Raw genomic sequence first — 17,553 nt, forward strand, 5'->3', positions numbered from 1 at the left:
TGTATTTCTCTTAAATTGCAGGAATCCTTTCCTCCATTTTTTGACTGGGCATCAATTGGATGCTTAATACTTATAAAATACAATTAATTCCTACATAACCATTTTAGGCAGAGTAGGATTATTATTTTTCAGAAGAATCAATGTGTGGTGCTTGCTTAGTGCTCGAGTCCTCTCAGCCAATCATACTTTACATCGCACTTAGGTCTTTGTATAAAATACATACGCTAAGCCTCACCTCAAGGTCACCTCACAGGGCGGCAGTGGGAACCAGAAATACGTCACACGGAGAGATTTCCCGGCATTCATACTTACCTGTCGCGTTTTCGCGCGCTTGAAAATTTTCACTTTTCATTTAATCGCGAAAAATAGATATCGTCATTTAAAAATCTAAAAGCTTGAAATACGTACTCCAGGAGTAATAATCTTTCGATTTAGGCAATAAAAAAATAATAGGAAACCACCCTATTGTCGTCAAATGCACGGTCTGTTGATTAGCCATTTTAGACAGAAATTTTGATCACGAAACAATCACCGGCCGTATGTCAACTAAAGATTTATCAAACCCGACAGACGCGGTGAAAGCAAACGCAGCAATGAAAGTGCCATCTCTTATTGTTAGCAAAATTCAGGGTCGGCTACCGGTTGTGCGTGGGAAAATGGAGGGAGCAGGTGTGTAGGGAGTGAAGAAGAGTGTTTTTTCGCCAGACTTAATGAACACTTTGGTTACCGGTCTTCCAATCACAGGTGTAAGCAGGCCCGTCGCTAGCTGATCTGGCGCCCGGGGCAAACTGGGATCGTGCCACCCCCCCCCCCCCCAATAACATTGATATACCTGCAATCGGGAGATTTGAAAATTAATTGAAAACTTTTTTTCATAATAAAGATATTTTATTGATTATGAAAGTAAAACGTAAAAGGATATTTAAAAATTTCGGTTAATAACTTGCCGACCGCGTAAGTCACGAGCCGATGTTATGTGTGTCTGCGTTTTGCGATGTGAAGGAGACTCGGAGCTCTTTCATTGTGTTGAAGAGAGCTGAGAGCGCAGCACAGTAGATAACATTGTTACTCAAAATTAAAAAAAAATTTTAGTCGGCGAACACGGTGTGCCCCCAACTTGCTGCGCCCAGGGCAACATGCCCTGGTTGCCCCGCCCTCGCGACGGGCCTGGGTGTAAGGTCAATGTGTAGTCATAGCACACGGACCAATATTTGGGCTTCGAATATACGTGGGCAGACAAATTCGTGGACAGTGACTGCGTGTGACTGACCTTGAAACACGATCGACGTAAAGATTTTTCTTATGATCTATCAATCGCTGGTCTACAATCAAGTTTGAATGATTTTTAAGGTTTTATGACGAAATTCACGGCTATTTCCAGGTTTTTTCTCGGTAGACGAAATTAACGGCTTATTCACGGGTTTTAAGGTTTTCACGGTTGAGTGGGAACCCTGCAATATAATAAATAGAAAAATAAATACAAAGGATCTAGAAAATAATATCACCCGTAGGACAAAAAGTATTAGCTAAAAATTTATGGCACCAATCAAAATGGCTGCAGTTATTTTGTAAATTAGCCAACCACAATTATGAATATTAATGCCAGTCAGTGCAGACCAAAAATGTATTTAAAGTCACGAAAACCAAAAAGTTTGCAATTCAGGTGGAAAAGTATGTCCTGTTGAAACCGAAAATATCCAAAATGACTGCTCTGGTGCATCTAGTGTTAAATGAGTCAAGCATTGTTGGTATTCACCCCGCACATATGAGAAGATATGCATCACTCAAAAGCTGATCTTATACATTCTCCTTCTCGATCAAATTATTTCCAAGCGCATATCCTCTTTCAACATCTGTGTCACTGCTACCTTAAGGTGTAAACACATGTTCCCAAACGTGGAAGCCGAGAGAAATAAGTATGTGTAAGACCCCCGATGCTCTAAGGGGTGCCGCCGATCAATTGGCAGGGATTTTTGAAAGGAAACTCATACACTACGGAGAGATGATTTTATTGTTGTACTCGTTTACATTACGCCACCACGCGTCCGACTACCCACGACCGCGTCTCCCCAGCCCGCCTTCGCTGACCTCCCCTCCTCCTCCTTCTCCCTCCTCAGCCATCGTGTTTCTTTCACCAAGCTCTGCAGTTTCCCACGGGAGGTTGGAGCAGCCACTGGATACGCGGAGGTAAAGCGATCCGACCCTTCGCAAAGGCAGAAACTTGGGAAGGAATATGAAAGAGAGTGTAGGTGATGGGTTGAGGCGTGAAAAGGGTGGGAACGGAAGTGACTCTGCTGTTTCTGTCTCTTACATCACTTTCCCCTCAAACTGCCTTTAATCTAATTGATTATAGGCCTCGTCTGCTTCACCCATTGAATCCTGTGAAAAATCCGTACATGGAAATGGAGAACACAAAGAATAAAATACAAGGAGCCTTGGAATGGGTGGACTCGGTGATGACACAGAGGCTAAATACATTATATGTCCCCAAGGCACTAATTAGTCAAAACAAAATCCTCCAGCAAAACACTAAAATAGCAAATACAAAGAGAGAAAGAGAAATAAGGTTTTATACGTAAAATTGACAAACACTGCATTGCAAATGCATCCATTCGTTAATGTTCATTCATTGAAATTCTACCCAAACATAATCAGAAGCATAAAAATATCCTGATTCTCTCCCACTAATTAGAATTCATCTCATAACCAGAGTTTTTCACTTTTTAACATGCTCAGCTCCATAAAAATTACAACCAGTAGATTATACTGAAAACTCAAAATTCCGTAACATACTATAAAAAAAACTGTTCGTTCCACGAAAAGACATAATTTACTCACAAATCTTAAATGACTTTCTCGGCCAGCTGTTCAAAAAAGTACACAGCGGCCCCACTTAACAAACACACGATATCAACAAACAGCTCTACTCTTTCTCTTCTCTCTACGCTCTAATGCGAACTCTACGCTTTCTCTTCTCTTACAATTCTCTCTGCCGAAGCACTAACACTTACGTCTTCCCTTCTGAGGACGGTCCGGTTTGCGACCTCAAAAGATAGGGAGAGCGGGCGGGATGGGTTGGAGAGATAAGGATGTTGTCATCTGCGTCGCTACTCCTGCTGTCTCCGCGGCCTTCCGCGGTATGTGCTGGCGTACGGGGTGTGGAAATGGGAGAAGCAAGGGCACTATCGTCTTCTTCACGGCCTTCACTGGAATGTGCGTACTCTCTTAGAGTACTGCTCTCGCTGGGTAGGCAGCTCGCTGGGGTTCTACGGGGAGTGCCCTCTCGTACACCCAACGGCTCTGGAGGCGTAGGGGTAGGTCGGGGCCTCAGGAGATAAGGGCTCCTTTGCCGGGCAGCTGCTTGCGACTCGGTCGTCGACGGGTATCTCTGCTCCTCCGTGCTCTCCGGCGTAGAGGCCTCTTCTGCTCGTTCTCTCTCGGCTATTGGCGATCCGGGCTCTTGGATCGCCGCTTCCTGCCTCTCTCCGCCCTCCGATGACGATGTCGACACCTGACTCATTTCCTCCCACCGTTCTTCGTCCTCCGACTCGGCCAATATATGGGATCGGGGGGACATGACACCAGGGCGAGGGGGAATATGGGAAAAGGGAGTGTCTCCTATTGGGCTTGCTGGGCCACGCACAATTTCCGCTGATTTGGTGGGGGGGTGTTTCCGTGGTCTTCCTCGACGACGTTCTCCACACGGGGGAAAACCTAGAGTTGGCAAATTACCTAAATGCAACTTTAAGCGATTTTTGTGCACCAAAAGAGATCTGTAGGGGAGTTGAATTCGCACGTTGCACGGGGGAATCACTTCCGTCACTAGGTAGGGCCCTTTCCACGGGTAATGGAATTTTTTCGCTCCGCCTGTCTTCGTGCACGGGTCACTCAGGTAGACGTATTGACCACACTCATATGCCACGTCCTTCGTCCCCCTGTTAAAAACCGCCGCCCTCTCTCGGCAAGCGCGCGCGTCATTGATCTTACATCTACTCCGTAATGTCTCCAATTTCTCTTTCAATCCCTGAAGATACTTATTGTCAAACTGTCCCAATGTCGGTTCAAAGTACTCGAAGGGAGATCGCATGACGTGCCCGAAAACGATTTCATGAGGCGAGAAGCCTGTACTGCGATGAATTTTTGTATTGTAGCAGAGGACAGCGTACGGGACCCACGTATCCCAGTCCGAGTTTTTGTCGTTAACGTAGTGGCTAAGTATACCAGCAATTGTTCTATGTACCCTCTCCACTTTCCCGTTCGATTCTGGATGGTAAGGAGAAGAGCGAAGTCTGGAAATTTCCATTAGTTCGCACACCTTTTTAAAGAAATCGGACATATAGTTTGCACCCTGATCCGTGAGAACCTTGACCGGTACCCCAAACCTTAGAATCCACCTTCTCACGAATGCCGAGGCGATCGTCTCCGCCTTTTGGTCCGGTAAAGGAATCATTTCTAGGTAACGGGAAAAATTATCAATAATAGATAGAATGTATTTGTTACCATACTCACTACATGGAAGGGGCCCGACGGTGTCCAAAGAAACGAAATCGAATGGTCTATCGGAAGAGGGTAATTCCTGAATGGGTGCCCTTGTTCTCCCGTAAGGGCTTCGACGGTGGCATGCGACGCAGTCTCTAAGAGCTTCTTTAATGTCCTTCGCTAAATTTCGCCACCAATATGATGCCCGCACTCTCTCGAGTGTAGGCCGGATCCCTAGATGCCCCGACAATGGATGATCATGGAAGTTTTTAATTATATCTTTCCTCAATTTCTCGGGGGCCACTATTTTCTCACCATCTTTGGTTTTCTTATAGAGAACGCCCCCTTTCACAAAGAATCCTATCTGCGTTCGCAACCGTTTGCATTCGGCGTCGTCGTTCTGATAGTCAATTATTTCGTCACATAGCCCTCGTTCAACCGTTCGTACCTTCCGACTGAGTGCGTCGGCGTTTGAATGAAGCTTCCCTGGTTTGTGTATAATTTCATAGTCGAACTCGCTCAATTTCAACGTCCACCTTACCAAGCGGCTGTTAGGATCCTTAAGACTCAATAGCCATTTGAGGGCCGCGTGGTCTGTAATGATTTTAAATTTTCGACCAAATAAATAACATCTGAAATGTCCCGTAGCCCATACGGCCCCAAGGAGTTCCTTCTCCGTGGCTGAGTAATTTGTTTCGGCGCTGTTCAATTGTCTAGAGGCATAAGCGACGGGATGCTCTTCTCCGTTTATCTCCTGCGATAGAACCGCGCCTAAGGCATAATTTGAGGCATCCGTAGAAAGGATGAAAGTTTTTCTGAAATCTGGGTACACTAGAATAGGGCTTTTAGTAAGCGCTGACTTAAGCTCCCTCATCGCCACTTCGCAATCGTCTGACCAGCTAAAAGTTGCCCCCTTTTTCAGCAGTCTCGTCAGGGGCTTTGCTATACTGGCATAGTCCTTCACGAACCTCCGGTAGTAATTGGCTAAACCTAGGAAGGACTGTAGTTCCTTCGTGCAACTGGGCGTGGGATATTCATTTACTGCCGAAAGCTTCGATGGATCGGGAAAAACTCCGTCCTTCGTTATCACATGACCCAAGTAATTCACCTTGTCGTGGGCAAAGTGGCATTTATCAAATTTCAGAGTCAAACCTGCGATTCTCAGTCTCTCCAAAACGCCCCTCAGTCGTTCTGCATGTTCTTCAATTGTGGAGCTAAACACTACCACGTCATCTAAATAGACGAGACAATGCGCCGGTTTCAGCCCGCGCAGAACGCTGTCCATAAGCCGCTGGAAACTGGCGGGGGCATTGCGTAGCCCAAACGGCATTCGCGTATATTCCCAATGCCCGCTCTCCGTATTAAATGCCGTTTTTGGTTGTGACTCTCTGTCCATGGGAATTTGATGGTAACCGCTTGTTAAGTCCATCGTAGTAAAGTATCGGCAATTCCCTAAATAGTCCAAGGTCTCGACTATATTCGGCAGGGGATAAACATCAGGAGTCGTAATGGCGTTTAATGCCCTGTAATCTACGCAAAACTTATACGAATCTTTCCCATCAGTCGATTTCTTAGGGACAACAACAATTGGGGCGGCCCAGGGGCTGGTACTAGGCACTATGACACCCGCCTCTAACTGCTCCCTCACTAGCCTATCGACTATTTCCTTCTGGTGGAATGGCGTGCGGTATGCCTTCCTATAGATTGGCCTTTCGCTAGACGTTGGAATATGATGTGTCACCAATTTTGTCGGCGGTGGAAGACCCTTACCGGCAAACAGATCCTTATATTCCTCAAGAATTGGCAATAGAGCGTCACGTTCCCCGCAGTTTAAATGCACAAGTTTATCCGCAAAACAGACTTCGCCCTCGCAACGCCGCACCGCATGCACTCGCGGACCCCAATCAGCTTCCTCTTCCGCCCCTCTATCTTCCCATTGTGTAGCGGAAGCTAAAATCGTTCCCTTCCTTAGCGTTACCTCTCCTTCGTTGAAGTTAGCTACTTGAACAATTACTTCACGGTTTTCATTCACTCTTGACATGCTTCTAGCCACTACACAGCCCTCCAGATCCTCAAAGTTTGGTTCGATAAGGATATCAGCGCCGATAGGGATTTGTAGGTCAGGTACATTGACACTAATTAGTTTTTCACATCTACCCGGCAATATTTCTGTCTCTATTGACCGGATTAAAAACCCCGTGTCACTCCGCTTTCGGATTTCTTTCATTATTCCTACATTCGCTTGTTCCCCGTGGTTGCCCCTCAAACCCCAGGTCTCATTCCCTACGGAGAGTGTTCCCTGTTTAATGTTTATACAGCAACCTAACTTTTCTAGGAAATCTAAACCTAATATCCCCTCGTAATCCCCTAGTTCACTCACAACTTGCATGCAACACTTATATTGAACACCGTTTACAAAAAATTCAATAACCTTTTCCCCAAAACTTTTCACCACATCACCAGTAATGCCCCTCACGCGATAAGGGGACCGTTTAATACCCTCATTCCCACACACATCACTGCACACGAGGGATACCTGAGCGCCGGTGTCACACAGGAACCTGGCCGTTCTTCCCCCGATGCTCACCACCGCCACCAAATCCATAGGTCCGCCTCTTTTCTCCACCCTCGGAAGGAAGACATCTAGTAGGGGCCGGAATTGGCGGCGTTGCCGGCCCCGCCGTCGTTTAACTCCGTAGTCTGCTGCCTCCGTCTGCATTCCCGGGCGATGTGGCCCTCACCTCCACAGTTGAAGCAGCGCCTCCGATTTCGGCACTCCCTCGCCATGTGCCCCATCTCGCCACAGTTAAAGCATTTACCTTCCCTTGGAGCCCGGAAGACATGGCGGCTCGCAGGCTCCTCTCTCAAGGGGCGCCTCTCCACCTCCTCGATCCTAATGGCGGCCTCGACCGCCTCGTCAAAATTTTGAGGCGACGTCAGCCGGCACTGTCTGCCCACTTCCCCTGAGAGACCATTAAGGAAGGCGTCAAGGGCGCGCTGATCTGCCTCATAGCGCGTCGCGGCGGCATGCTCCGCGGGCCCGGCCACGTCATACGTCTGGCTGTTGATTTTTCGCACCCTGTCTGCGAAGGCTTCCAAGTCTTCTCCAGCGCCCCTTCTTATGTTGGCTAACAGCTCCCGAAAAAAACGGGTACTCCGTTTCGTTCGGTACCGCTGCAATAGCTGCGCTTTTAGTTCCTCGAACGTCGCGGCCCCTCGGCACTCTTCCTTGCTATGATAAAATTCGGCCGCTTCCCCGTTCAACTTCAGGATCGTTGCATTCAGTTTGTCGGCGTCAGAGAGGCCCCCCAAATCGGCTGCGCGTTCCACTTTGTCTAAAAAGGCCGTTACGGACTCTTCCGGTCTTCCCGAGAACGCTTCAGTCGCCGAAAGCAAGCCGAAGTTTTTCCGCCCGCCTTCCTCCCCAGCAGCTGTCCCCGTCCGCCGAAGTCTCTCGTTATCCGCTTCGAGCTCGCGTAATTTCTTGCTCATCTCTGTGATGGCCTGCTGCAAATCCATCTCCTGGCCTCCCAGGCTCACTCTCGCCGCCATCGTAATCAATGAGTCCTTCCAAAAATATGCCAATTATCCCACTTCTTGACACCAGTGTAAGACCCCCGATGCTCTAAGGGGTGCCGCCGATCAATTGGCAGGGATTTTTGAAAGGAAACTCATACACTACGGAGAGATGATTTTATTGTTGTACTCGTTTACATTACGCCACCACGCGTCCGACTACCCACGACCGCGTCTCCCCAGCCCGCCTTCGCTGACCTCCCCTCCTCCTCCTTCTCCCTCCTCAGCCATCGTGTTTCTTTCACCAAGCTCTGCAGTTTCCCACGGGAGGTTGGAGCAGCCACTGGATACGCGGAGGTAAAGCGATCCGACCCTTCGCAAAGGCAGAAACTTGGGAAGGAATATGAAAGAGAGTGTAGGTGATGGGTTGAGGCGTGAAAAGGGTGGGAACGGAAGTGACTCTGCTGTTTCTGTCTCTTACATGATAATCTTATCCGAGAATTTCATACATTCATAACTGTATTATTCTTTCATGATTTCATCTAAATTAATTTGTAGAACAACAATGCACTTCCAGGGTTCCTGCTCAAACTATATTATAAAATTCACGGTTTTTTCCAGGTTTTCATGGTCTAAATGTCGTCAAATTCACGGTTTGTTGATAAGCCATTTTAAGCAGAAATATTGAACGTGTAACAATCATCGGCCGCACATTAACCAAAAATTTAACGAACATAACAGATGCTGTGAATACAAATGAAAGTGCTATCTCTCCTAACGACACATATCGTTTGCAAAATTGAGCTCCAGCTAAAGGTTGTGAGAGGAAAAATGGAGGAACCAGGGTGCCAGGGAAGTTAAGAAGTGTCTGAATTTTTGCCAGATTTAATGAGCACTTGAGTTACCAGACTTCTAGCTTTGATACAGGCTCAAGGTCAATGTGTCGTCATGGCACACGGACCAATAATTGCACTTCATATATACGTGTGCAGGTAAATGCGTGGACAGTGTCTGCGTGTGACCTTGAAATATGATCGACATATCCATTTTTCTTTTGATCCATCAATCGTAGTTATAAAATCAATTTTGAGACATTTTTAAGGTTTTATGATGAAATTCACGGCTTTTTCCAGGTTTTTTCACGGCAGACAAATTTCACGGTTTTAAGGTTTTCACGGTTTAGTGGGAACTCCGACTTTACCTCCTCCTACCCAGACAGCACAGAATCCTCCGTATCTAATTCATATGCAGATAGTATCCATTGCCGAAAAGCGACGGAGCGGTAGTCAATGGATACTATCTGCATACGAATTAGATACGGAGGATTCTGTGCCGTCTGGGTAAATAGTATTCTTTGTTAAAATTCTACTTCCATGCATGCATATTTATGAAATGCTTAGGATAATTGGGGCAATGTGCTCCTCTCTAGTTAAGTCCCATTTAACTGGAATGAACTGTGGTTTACTGATGAGGCTTCAGTCAAAGAATTCATTATTTTCTGTAAACCATTTATTGCTCTTTGCTCATGGGAACATTAGATGCTGGTTAGCTAATAATAAATAATATGTAAATATTGTCTCACTAATTTCATGCTCTTGAATTTTGGTGACCATAGAATACTCACACCACAATATGGGCAAATTGACTCTTGAACAAAATCTCTACACAGTGAGAAATAATATACAAAACACATGGAATTCAGTGAGATAGTCCAACCAGTTTCCTCACTCCATCCCATGTAATAGCAGCAATATTTGATGCTTTCTCAGCTCCATCAGCCAGTACTTGATGCAGATACTGCGGCTCTTTCAATAGCTCATTAATCTTGGTCCGTATTGGCCTAATACCTTCACAGATGGCTTCTGCAGCCACCAATTTATACCTAAAATGAGAATGAAAATTAATTATTTGCATACTTCTACAAAAATATAAAAATTAATCAGCTAACTTCTGATTTGGTAGTTCTGGAAAATAATATTAGGTTAAAGTTTTATACATGAAGACGTGGATATCAATCTACTTCATTTAAAAGAGGAATACATAATGCCACAAGAGTTAAGAACTAGAAATTAGGATGGACATACATTCATCATTTAGGAGAGCTTGATATTCCATTAAATAACTTATTCTATTAAATACAAGGAAATATGTCAACTATGTACCTGTATTCGTATCAAAACTACAATGGATACTATAAAAATTGGTAAACATATTCAGAATCAGGAAATTTTACAATTGGTCAGGAAAAAAAAACGAACCATGTTTGACAAGGAATATTCAATTTGATGATTAAACAATTCAACTGTCCTGTGGATACTATAGTTCAGTGCACTTTAGTTAGGAGCTGATTGGATGAATAGCATCATAAAGCCAAGTTGTTTGTTCATATACTTCTGAGGGAATTCCCTGAAAGCTACAGTGGTTACGTTTCGGAGTGAGGATTTTTGGATAAAAAGTTATTTCAGTAATAGAAGGATCAACAACTTTGCTATTTCCACCACCTTGCCATTTGCACCACCAACTTTGCTAGGTCCACCTTGATAATGTTACGCTGTAACGAAACCATGGTCGGTCTCAATAAATTACCATGTGGAAATAGCTAAGTTGTTGATCCTTCCATTCCAGCAATTATGGATTTCCATCAAGTTACGCCCGCTACTACATATTAATTATATTAGATATTTCAGTAATCTCCACCTAAGAGAAGCTGCACAATGAGATGAGAGAAAAATAGTATTTTTTGAGCAGCATCAAAAAGATGAAGTTTACAACTGAGCATTCTTCCTATAGCAAGGGAAAAGCACACTGAATCAGAATTATAAACCAACTGCGGGAGTCATGATTCGAATCGGTGAGCTTTGAATGCTGCATCTCTTGATCCATCGGCTATTTCTTCTTCTCTGATCCTTAACTGAATGCTAAGGTTAAGTTGAATTCCCTGCTGAATATTTGTAAACGACAACAGTTCTTACTCCACTGACTGTAGTATGTATTGCGTTATTAAAAAATTCAACAATATGGAAGTTCTACAAAACAGCAAACTTGATTTTAATGTACAATGAAAAAGAAGAAACTTTGTGCTCTTACATGAAATATTAATTCACATATTTACATGACCAAGATCATGATCAACATAAGACATCATCATCATGAGGCATGATGATGACGTCTTACGTTTAAACCATGGTCATGTTAATGTGTGAATAAATATTTCATGTGAAATCACAAAGTTTCTTCTTCATTTTTCATAATGAATCGCTTTCACAAAGTTACGCCCCAAACCATCAATTTCATTTTAATGAGAAAACACTTGATATTTTGCTTAGTGTGCTCACAATCAGTGCAAATAGAAATAGAAAATAAATTCTTCAAGACTGCATTTGGTTGCCCATGTCAACCGACAAAACCAGTTTTGGAGATACCCTTTAGTATTTTTAAATAGTTTTTGAATATTCAACTATGAAATTCACTTGGGGCAAATAGTGGCTAAGCTTATTCATCTAATTAAAGAAACTTATCCTTTAACATTATCCTCATTACTGGTTTAGGCTTATTTAATTTAGTGAGTCACATTGCTTAGAAAGTCAAAGAAAATAAAACTGGCATGCATGTTAGCCTTATGAAATAGAGTGGAATTTGAAAAATGTATCTTAATTATCCATTTTTTGTACAAGTTATTTTGGCATTGATTAAAATATTACCAGCTAAAGAATGGTCTTCAAATAACAGCATAGGCAAGCCAATTCTTTTCTTTTGATTTCATACATTGGAGCATGAATTAAAAGGTTGCTAAATTGGTTTCTTTAAGAAACTAAAGTGGTTTGAAAGAGGTGGGCAACAGCACTCATTAATAGTTTCTGGCTCATACCAAAAATCTAATTTGGAATACGATCATTTGTCTCTTCTGACAGACACGAAATCATAAGCATTTGCTCCCAGTAACAGTTCCTCTGTGTTTTATGAGATGACTTTTGAAGCAAAACCAAACCAATTGGACAACATACTGTGCAGTTTCCAGACCCACTGCTTCTTCAACAATTCTTTCCGGGTCCTTCCCTGTCATTGCAGAGTGTATGGCGATGATATTTGCGACTCCCGGTCGACCCTCGGGATCCCATGTTACCTCAGATGTAAAATCGGTGAGTGCCTTTTTGACTTTATTTACTATTTGGTCATCTGTGTCGGCAAGCTCAATGCGACTTTTGGGGTCAACATCTGACTTCGACATCTTCTTGGTCGGGTTCCGAAGACTCTTAACTCTGGCTGAACTTCCATCTGAAAATAAATGGAAAGTAATCAATATATATTATTCAGGGTTTTAATTTTCCTCATATCACCTATTTTATTACGAGTTTAAGCAATGCTAAAACTATATACTCAGATAACATTTAATTGTAAAGTATGAAATTTTCAATAATTTGATATTCGTAGATCTTGAATAAGACAAAATAGTATTCTTTAATGCCGAAAAGTAATGCAGAACCCCTTTTATTACAAAATATATCGGTGAAAAAAGTCTATGTGGAAATGTCATTGACCTGATGAGCATATGTTCATGGTACTGCAGTCCTAGGATTGGGATACTACAGCCTTCCGTTTCTTCTATCTTGAAGCTATGTACTTCCTTTAGCTCACTGATGTCTGTCTTTCATGTATCCTTTGTCATCGCTCCCTAGTACTTATTCCTTGGGCTTTTTAGAGGAACATACCCTAATGATTACCTCCATTCCAGTTTTCTTACATCATCAACCAAGTTACAAAACCCGGGTCATGCCCATAATTAAATAACAGTGAACCTTACAAAGTTTTATTTCTTTATTTCTAATATGGAGAGGTTTTACAAAGTAAAGCCTGAAGTTATCAGTTATATTTCTTACATTATTATCTTATGGCATTGCCTATCCACCTGGCCTTTCTTTGGCGTGAAGTGCCCCACAGATCCTTCCTTTTCCTATTCTTTGGTTCCCTTTCTTCCCTTACTCTTTATCTCCATTTGATCTTCAGCACCTATAGCCAGCACTAGGTCTCAATGGCTTCAAATCTTTTCTGAGCTCTAACTTTGTTACTTTCCGATTTCATAGCTGCATTGGATGTCAGAAACTTTTTCGAAAAGTTAGTACACAGGGAATGCTATACTGCTGGATTGAGTTCCTGTGCTGTCAGAATTCTGTTGAGCATTGGCTCACTTCTTACTAATTTTCAGCAAAAACAGAGCGCTGTGCTCTCAGAAAGGCTGTGACATATTTTATTTTGAATGCAGGCTGTCAAGCATAGGAAATATTGCTTCAATTAGTTAATAATTTTCTTACTTATGCATTGGTTTCCTTCGTATGACTGACAATGGAAGGCGAATGAACTTGTTTTTGCATGATTTATATTAGAAATAGGCTCAGAGATGATATAAAATGTGCCTTTACCTTGTTTAAATACAGCCAGTGTTTCCTTATCCTTAAAAATAAGAGCTTCTGTCATCTACGTTGACATATTCAATACTTGCAATTTCTTAAATATTTGCCCATGACTGAAAGAAGACTCTCGCATTTTCAATTTCATTTTTGCCATGAAAAGTAGTCACAGGTAAGTTAAGGTAGTTGAGAAAGGCAGTCATATTTTTTAGGACACATCAGTTTTTCTTGAAGTACAGTGAAAGTCACCTGAAATTTTTAAAAAACTTCCGAATCTGCCTCATTAGCTTCCATTTTTTCCTAATCAAAGAAAATTCCTTTGTGAAATTAGCATTGTTGTTGGTGATATGTAAAAGGAAAATTAACTACTTTTCGTTTCTCATAAGAGGAAAAATAGGCTTCCTTAGAACGTTAGAGAAATACAGTAAAGCCTATACGTTACGAAGTTGAGGAGCCTGAAAGTAAACTTTGTTATCACTGAACTTTATACATATAGGTCCGTATCTGTGAACTTCGAACCAAGCTTACTGCAACAATATTAGGGAAATTCTTTTATTACCTTGCATAGGAAAGAAAAATGAAATTGTAAAACCTTTAAGAAAAGAGCTACATACCATCCAAATAGAATGGAAAACTGCAACCTTTCTCCTAATCAGAGCCTGCTGCATCTGCCAACTTCAAAAGAATTCCTAACTAACACCTTTTAACGATAGTATATTTGAATAGAATGAATCAACTATTGGAAGAGATATTCATTCCTTTTTGACGAAAAATATGTAGATAGGAGATCTCATAGTGAACAGAATTTTGCAATGCTAAAATTTCTATAAACCTCTGGTGCATATTTTTTCTTCGTTTTCAAAAATAAATTTTTATTGAAAAGAAAGATAATAATACATTTAATCAATAAAATTAACCATGTGCAACCTCAAAGAGCAGAGAAGAGATTTCCACAACAGTGATTGAATAGGAGTTTCCTTCGAGAATTTTCTTTCACATTTTATACCAATAAAAAGGATTTAGTGCACGACATGGCATAAATAATGGTTCAAGCTTTGAATTACTCATTTAAAGTAGGAATTATTTATTTTTTTGAATTTAACTTTACAAGATTAACATTCAATTTAGAAGAAAGGAAACGAAAAATAATGGAAGAAGTATTAGCTATCTAGCCTGTTTGAATTTATTTAGTTAGGACAACATTATCACATCCTGTTGTCACGAAAACTGAGCTGAATATTATTAATCACAGACACTAACCGTTACTTAAGCCACCAATCATCTGATTATAGCTTTGATATTTTATATATAATTGACAAAGGTACCAAACTTGACTTCATTCAAAATTTAAAATTCAGGTATTTAAAAAAATGTTAGGAAGCAATCTTGGGAGTGAGGTGGTGCCAATGATTCACTCATCTTTTCTCAGTGTGGAGTCCCTCCCCTGATTAACCTTATCCGTCACCAGGATGCTTACTTTTAAAGGAGGCCCAACCTATCCCACTTCCATTCTTGTATGTTACCCTAGGGAACACTATATGAATACGTCCCAATAATATATGAATATGTCAGGCTAGCTGCTCAGCCAGCTCAGCTCACTTAAACAGCCCTTGAAAATGTGTGAAGTACGTAGAAACTGGTTGAGGGAATAAAAATAAATGTGGAAAATAATATTGTTGTCTATCTCTTACAATACATTTCCACAAAGTTAACTTGTTGGCAATCAATCTTATGGTATTCTTGATGGTGCATTGATAAGCAGAAGTTATGATCAACTTTATATTTAATTTTATTAGCTATGGCTGATTCAGGAGTAAAAAAGACTAAAAAGGAGGAAGGTTTATTAAGATTGATTAAATGAGGGAGAATGCCAAAGATCAGTTTTGAGTGTTACCAGAATTGAAAATTTTATGTGTGCATGGTGTAAATACCATTGGTGAATCCCCATGACAGCTGATTTAATTAACTTGGTCTTAAATTCAAACTTAGACTGTTATGGTTACATTATTTTCTTAATTGCTAAGCAGTATATGTGTTATCTCACCACTGATCAGAGCTTTGGGATGTGGAAAGAATTTCCCAAATCTTTTGTTGAAAAGATTAGCTAGATGCTGGGCCAGTTGTAGATGCTGAAGCTGATCTTCCCCCACTGGAACCTTATTTGCCCTAGTTTTCAGAAGAGAGACCAGAAACACGATTACGTGAATAACAACAAGTGACAGTCTTTTGTATGCTTAGCATGCGCTGGTTTGTTGGCATGCCAAGTTATATTAAGTTTCTTCTATCTTACAATCACTAACTAGTTTTTATTCTACTTTACGGGATCAAGGCTTTGTGTAGCCTAAAGTTCTTAACTTCACATAAGGATTTCAAATTAGCCATAACCAGCTACCTATTTCATTTCTTAACTGGTTGGCCTTATTTGTCTAAAAAATATTGCTTTAATTTTGTTAAAAGTATTTATAGTATGTGATGTAATTTTCTCATATTCATCGTTTTCTCATGGCGATAGGAAATAGCAACAGCTTGCTCATCTAGCAACTTTCCCTGTACTGCTGAAATTTTACTTCCAAGTGGTAATTACTAATAGTTACCCCATAAATGTGTCCTATTCTTTCTAATTAAAATAAGACTACAACACTTACCATAATATCCTCTTATGATACTCTATATACATGAAATTATACATTTGTGCTGACTTACAGTAGTTATTCTAAATTTTAAATGGTAAAGGATTGAGGAATTTTTTATACAAAACAATGTTTAACAACTCTAAAGTATATGTTTATCACCATCAGATTAGCACTTCATAGGTTACCTAAAAATAGCATAGTTATTGTTGCTCATACTTAACATGAAATAACCACGATCAGAACTCTTAACTTGCTGATTGCTCTTGATCAAACATGGAATTCATTATCTCACCCCTTATATTTACCGAACTTACTTGTAGATAAGAATATCCGCACTTTGTAAAACAGGGTATATAAACAATCCCAGTGGAATCTCCTTGAGGGACGCGGACTTCTCTTTGTATTGCGGCAAATGGCCTAGCCTTGCCATAGTTGTCATGCACCCTAGCACCCAAGAAAGCTCTGTATGTTGAGGAACCTAATGAAATATTATAAATTAGGTTTTCATGGTAAACGCCTATATAAATCACTCTTCACTGATGAAAAATCAAAATGAAAGTGCAAAACTTATGGCCAGTATTTATTGCCCACTGCTTGTCTACAATATTGTCTCTTTCAACGCAACATGCTATTTTTCAGAGTATAAAGAGGACAATGATATACTTACCATAGATTGTTGAAACAATATGCTCTTTTCCGGACTTATTCCACATGATAGTAAGCTAGCAGTTACTTCTAGAATGTTTTTCTTAAGAACTTGAGGGTCCTGTAAAATTATTTTTCATCATTAAGAAAACATCTTAAAAAAGTAAACGACATCCAATGAATAAGATACGGATCAATGTTGTACTTCACCTGAGGTAAGGTAATAGAATGCAAATCAACTATGCTGTACAAAACACTATCACTTGATTCTTGTAACTCGACCCACTTTTTCACTGCTCCGAAATAGTTGCCAATATGTAGCGTCCCTGTGGGTTGGATACCGGAAAAAACACGATCCTGCGGTAAATGTAGGGAGAAACATGATTACATGCATAATAAGAATGATATGAATCATTATTATACTGATAACCACCTCTTTTGTTGAAAGTGATCGATAAATTGGATAATTATACGCTGCATTAATACTTAAAGGTGAGTTAATTAAGCTATTTAACGAAAATATCCACCTAAAATGTAAACTATATGCCTTTGGAGGCATGATTCAAAATATTTATCTAGTGTATTACGTCAGTCAATTTTTTAATTGAAATATGAAGTACGAAATTCGAAAAAAAATAGATTTTGGTATTTGCCTCTAATTATAGCATTTTAAACTAAATTATAATACTCTGTATCGTTTATATATTCCACATAATTCCATAAACCGCAGGGAGCAAACATTGAAGCCGAACATGAAGGTTTCTCCATTAGTGTACCCGACGATATTCTTCCTTCTGAGAAAGAAGCACACCACTTGCGTAGTCGTCTTCAGTTACATGAGATGTGCTACATAATGAAAATACAGCTGTTTTGCG

The 17,553-nt window shown here is 41.0% G+C and overlaps 1 protein-coding gene across 1 annotated transcript; it reads right to left on the minus strand.

The window, feature by feature from the left end:
- Positions 1-9,486: 9,486 nt before the first annotated feature.
- Positions 9,487-17,276, minus strand: LOC124160937 (tryptophan--tRNA ligase, mitochondrial). The gene is made up of 7 exons (XM_046537072.1): positions 17,112-17,276; positions 16,889-17,035; positions 16,701-16,799; positions 16,348-16,511; positions 15,445-15,566; positions 12,000-12,270; positions 9,487-9,877 (listed from the first exon to the last, which is right to left on the minus strand). The coding sequence occupies exons 1-7, from the start codon at positions 17,235-17,237 to the stop codon at positions 9,694-9,696; spliced, it is 1,113 nt and encodes a 370-aa protein (XP_046393028.1). The 5' UTR covers positions 17,238-17,276; the 3' UTR covers positions 9,487-9,693.
- Positions 17,277-17,553: the final 277 nt, after the last annotated feature.

Source organism: Ischnura elegans, chromosome 6 (assembly GCF_921293095.1).
Source record: "Ischnura elegans chromosome 6, ioIscEleg1.1, whole genome shotgun sequence".
Classification (NCBI taxonomy): domain Eukaryota; kingdom Metazoa; phylum Arthropoda; class Insecta; order Odonata; family Coenagrionidae; genus Ischnura; species Ischnura elegans.

What these genes read in the sequence shown, in the direction of transcription:
- LOC124160937 (XM_046537072.1), bottom strand. Translation starts at nt 17,237, where the DNA reads ATGCCTCCAAAGGCATATAGTTTACATTTTAGGTGGATATTTTCGTTA. An exon ending in GATCACTTTCAACAAAAGAG is followed by an intron (nt 17,036 to 17,111) that starts GTGGTTATCAGT and finishes CATTTACCGCAG; the next exon opens with GATCGTGTTTTTTCCGGTAT. An exon ending in GCGGATATTCTTATCTACAA is followed by an intron (nt 15,567 to 16,347) that starts GTAAGTTCGGTA and finishes TCTGAAAACTAG; the next exon opens with GGCAAATAAGGTTCCAGTGG.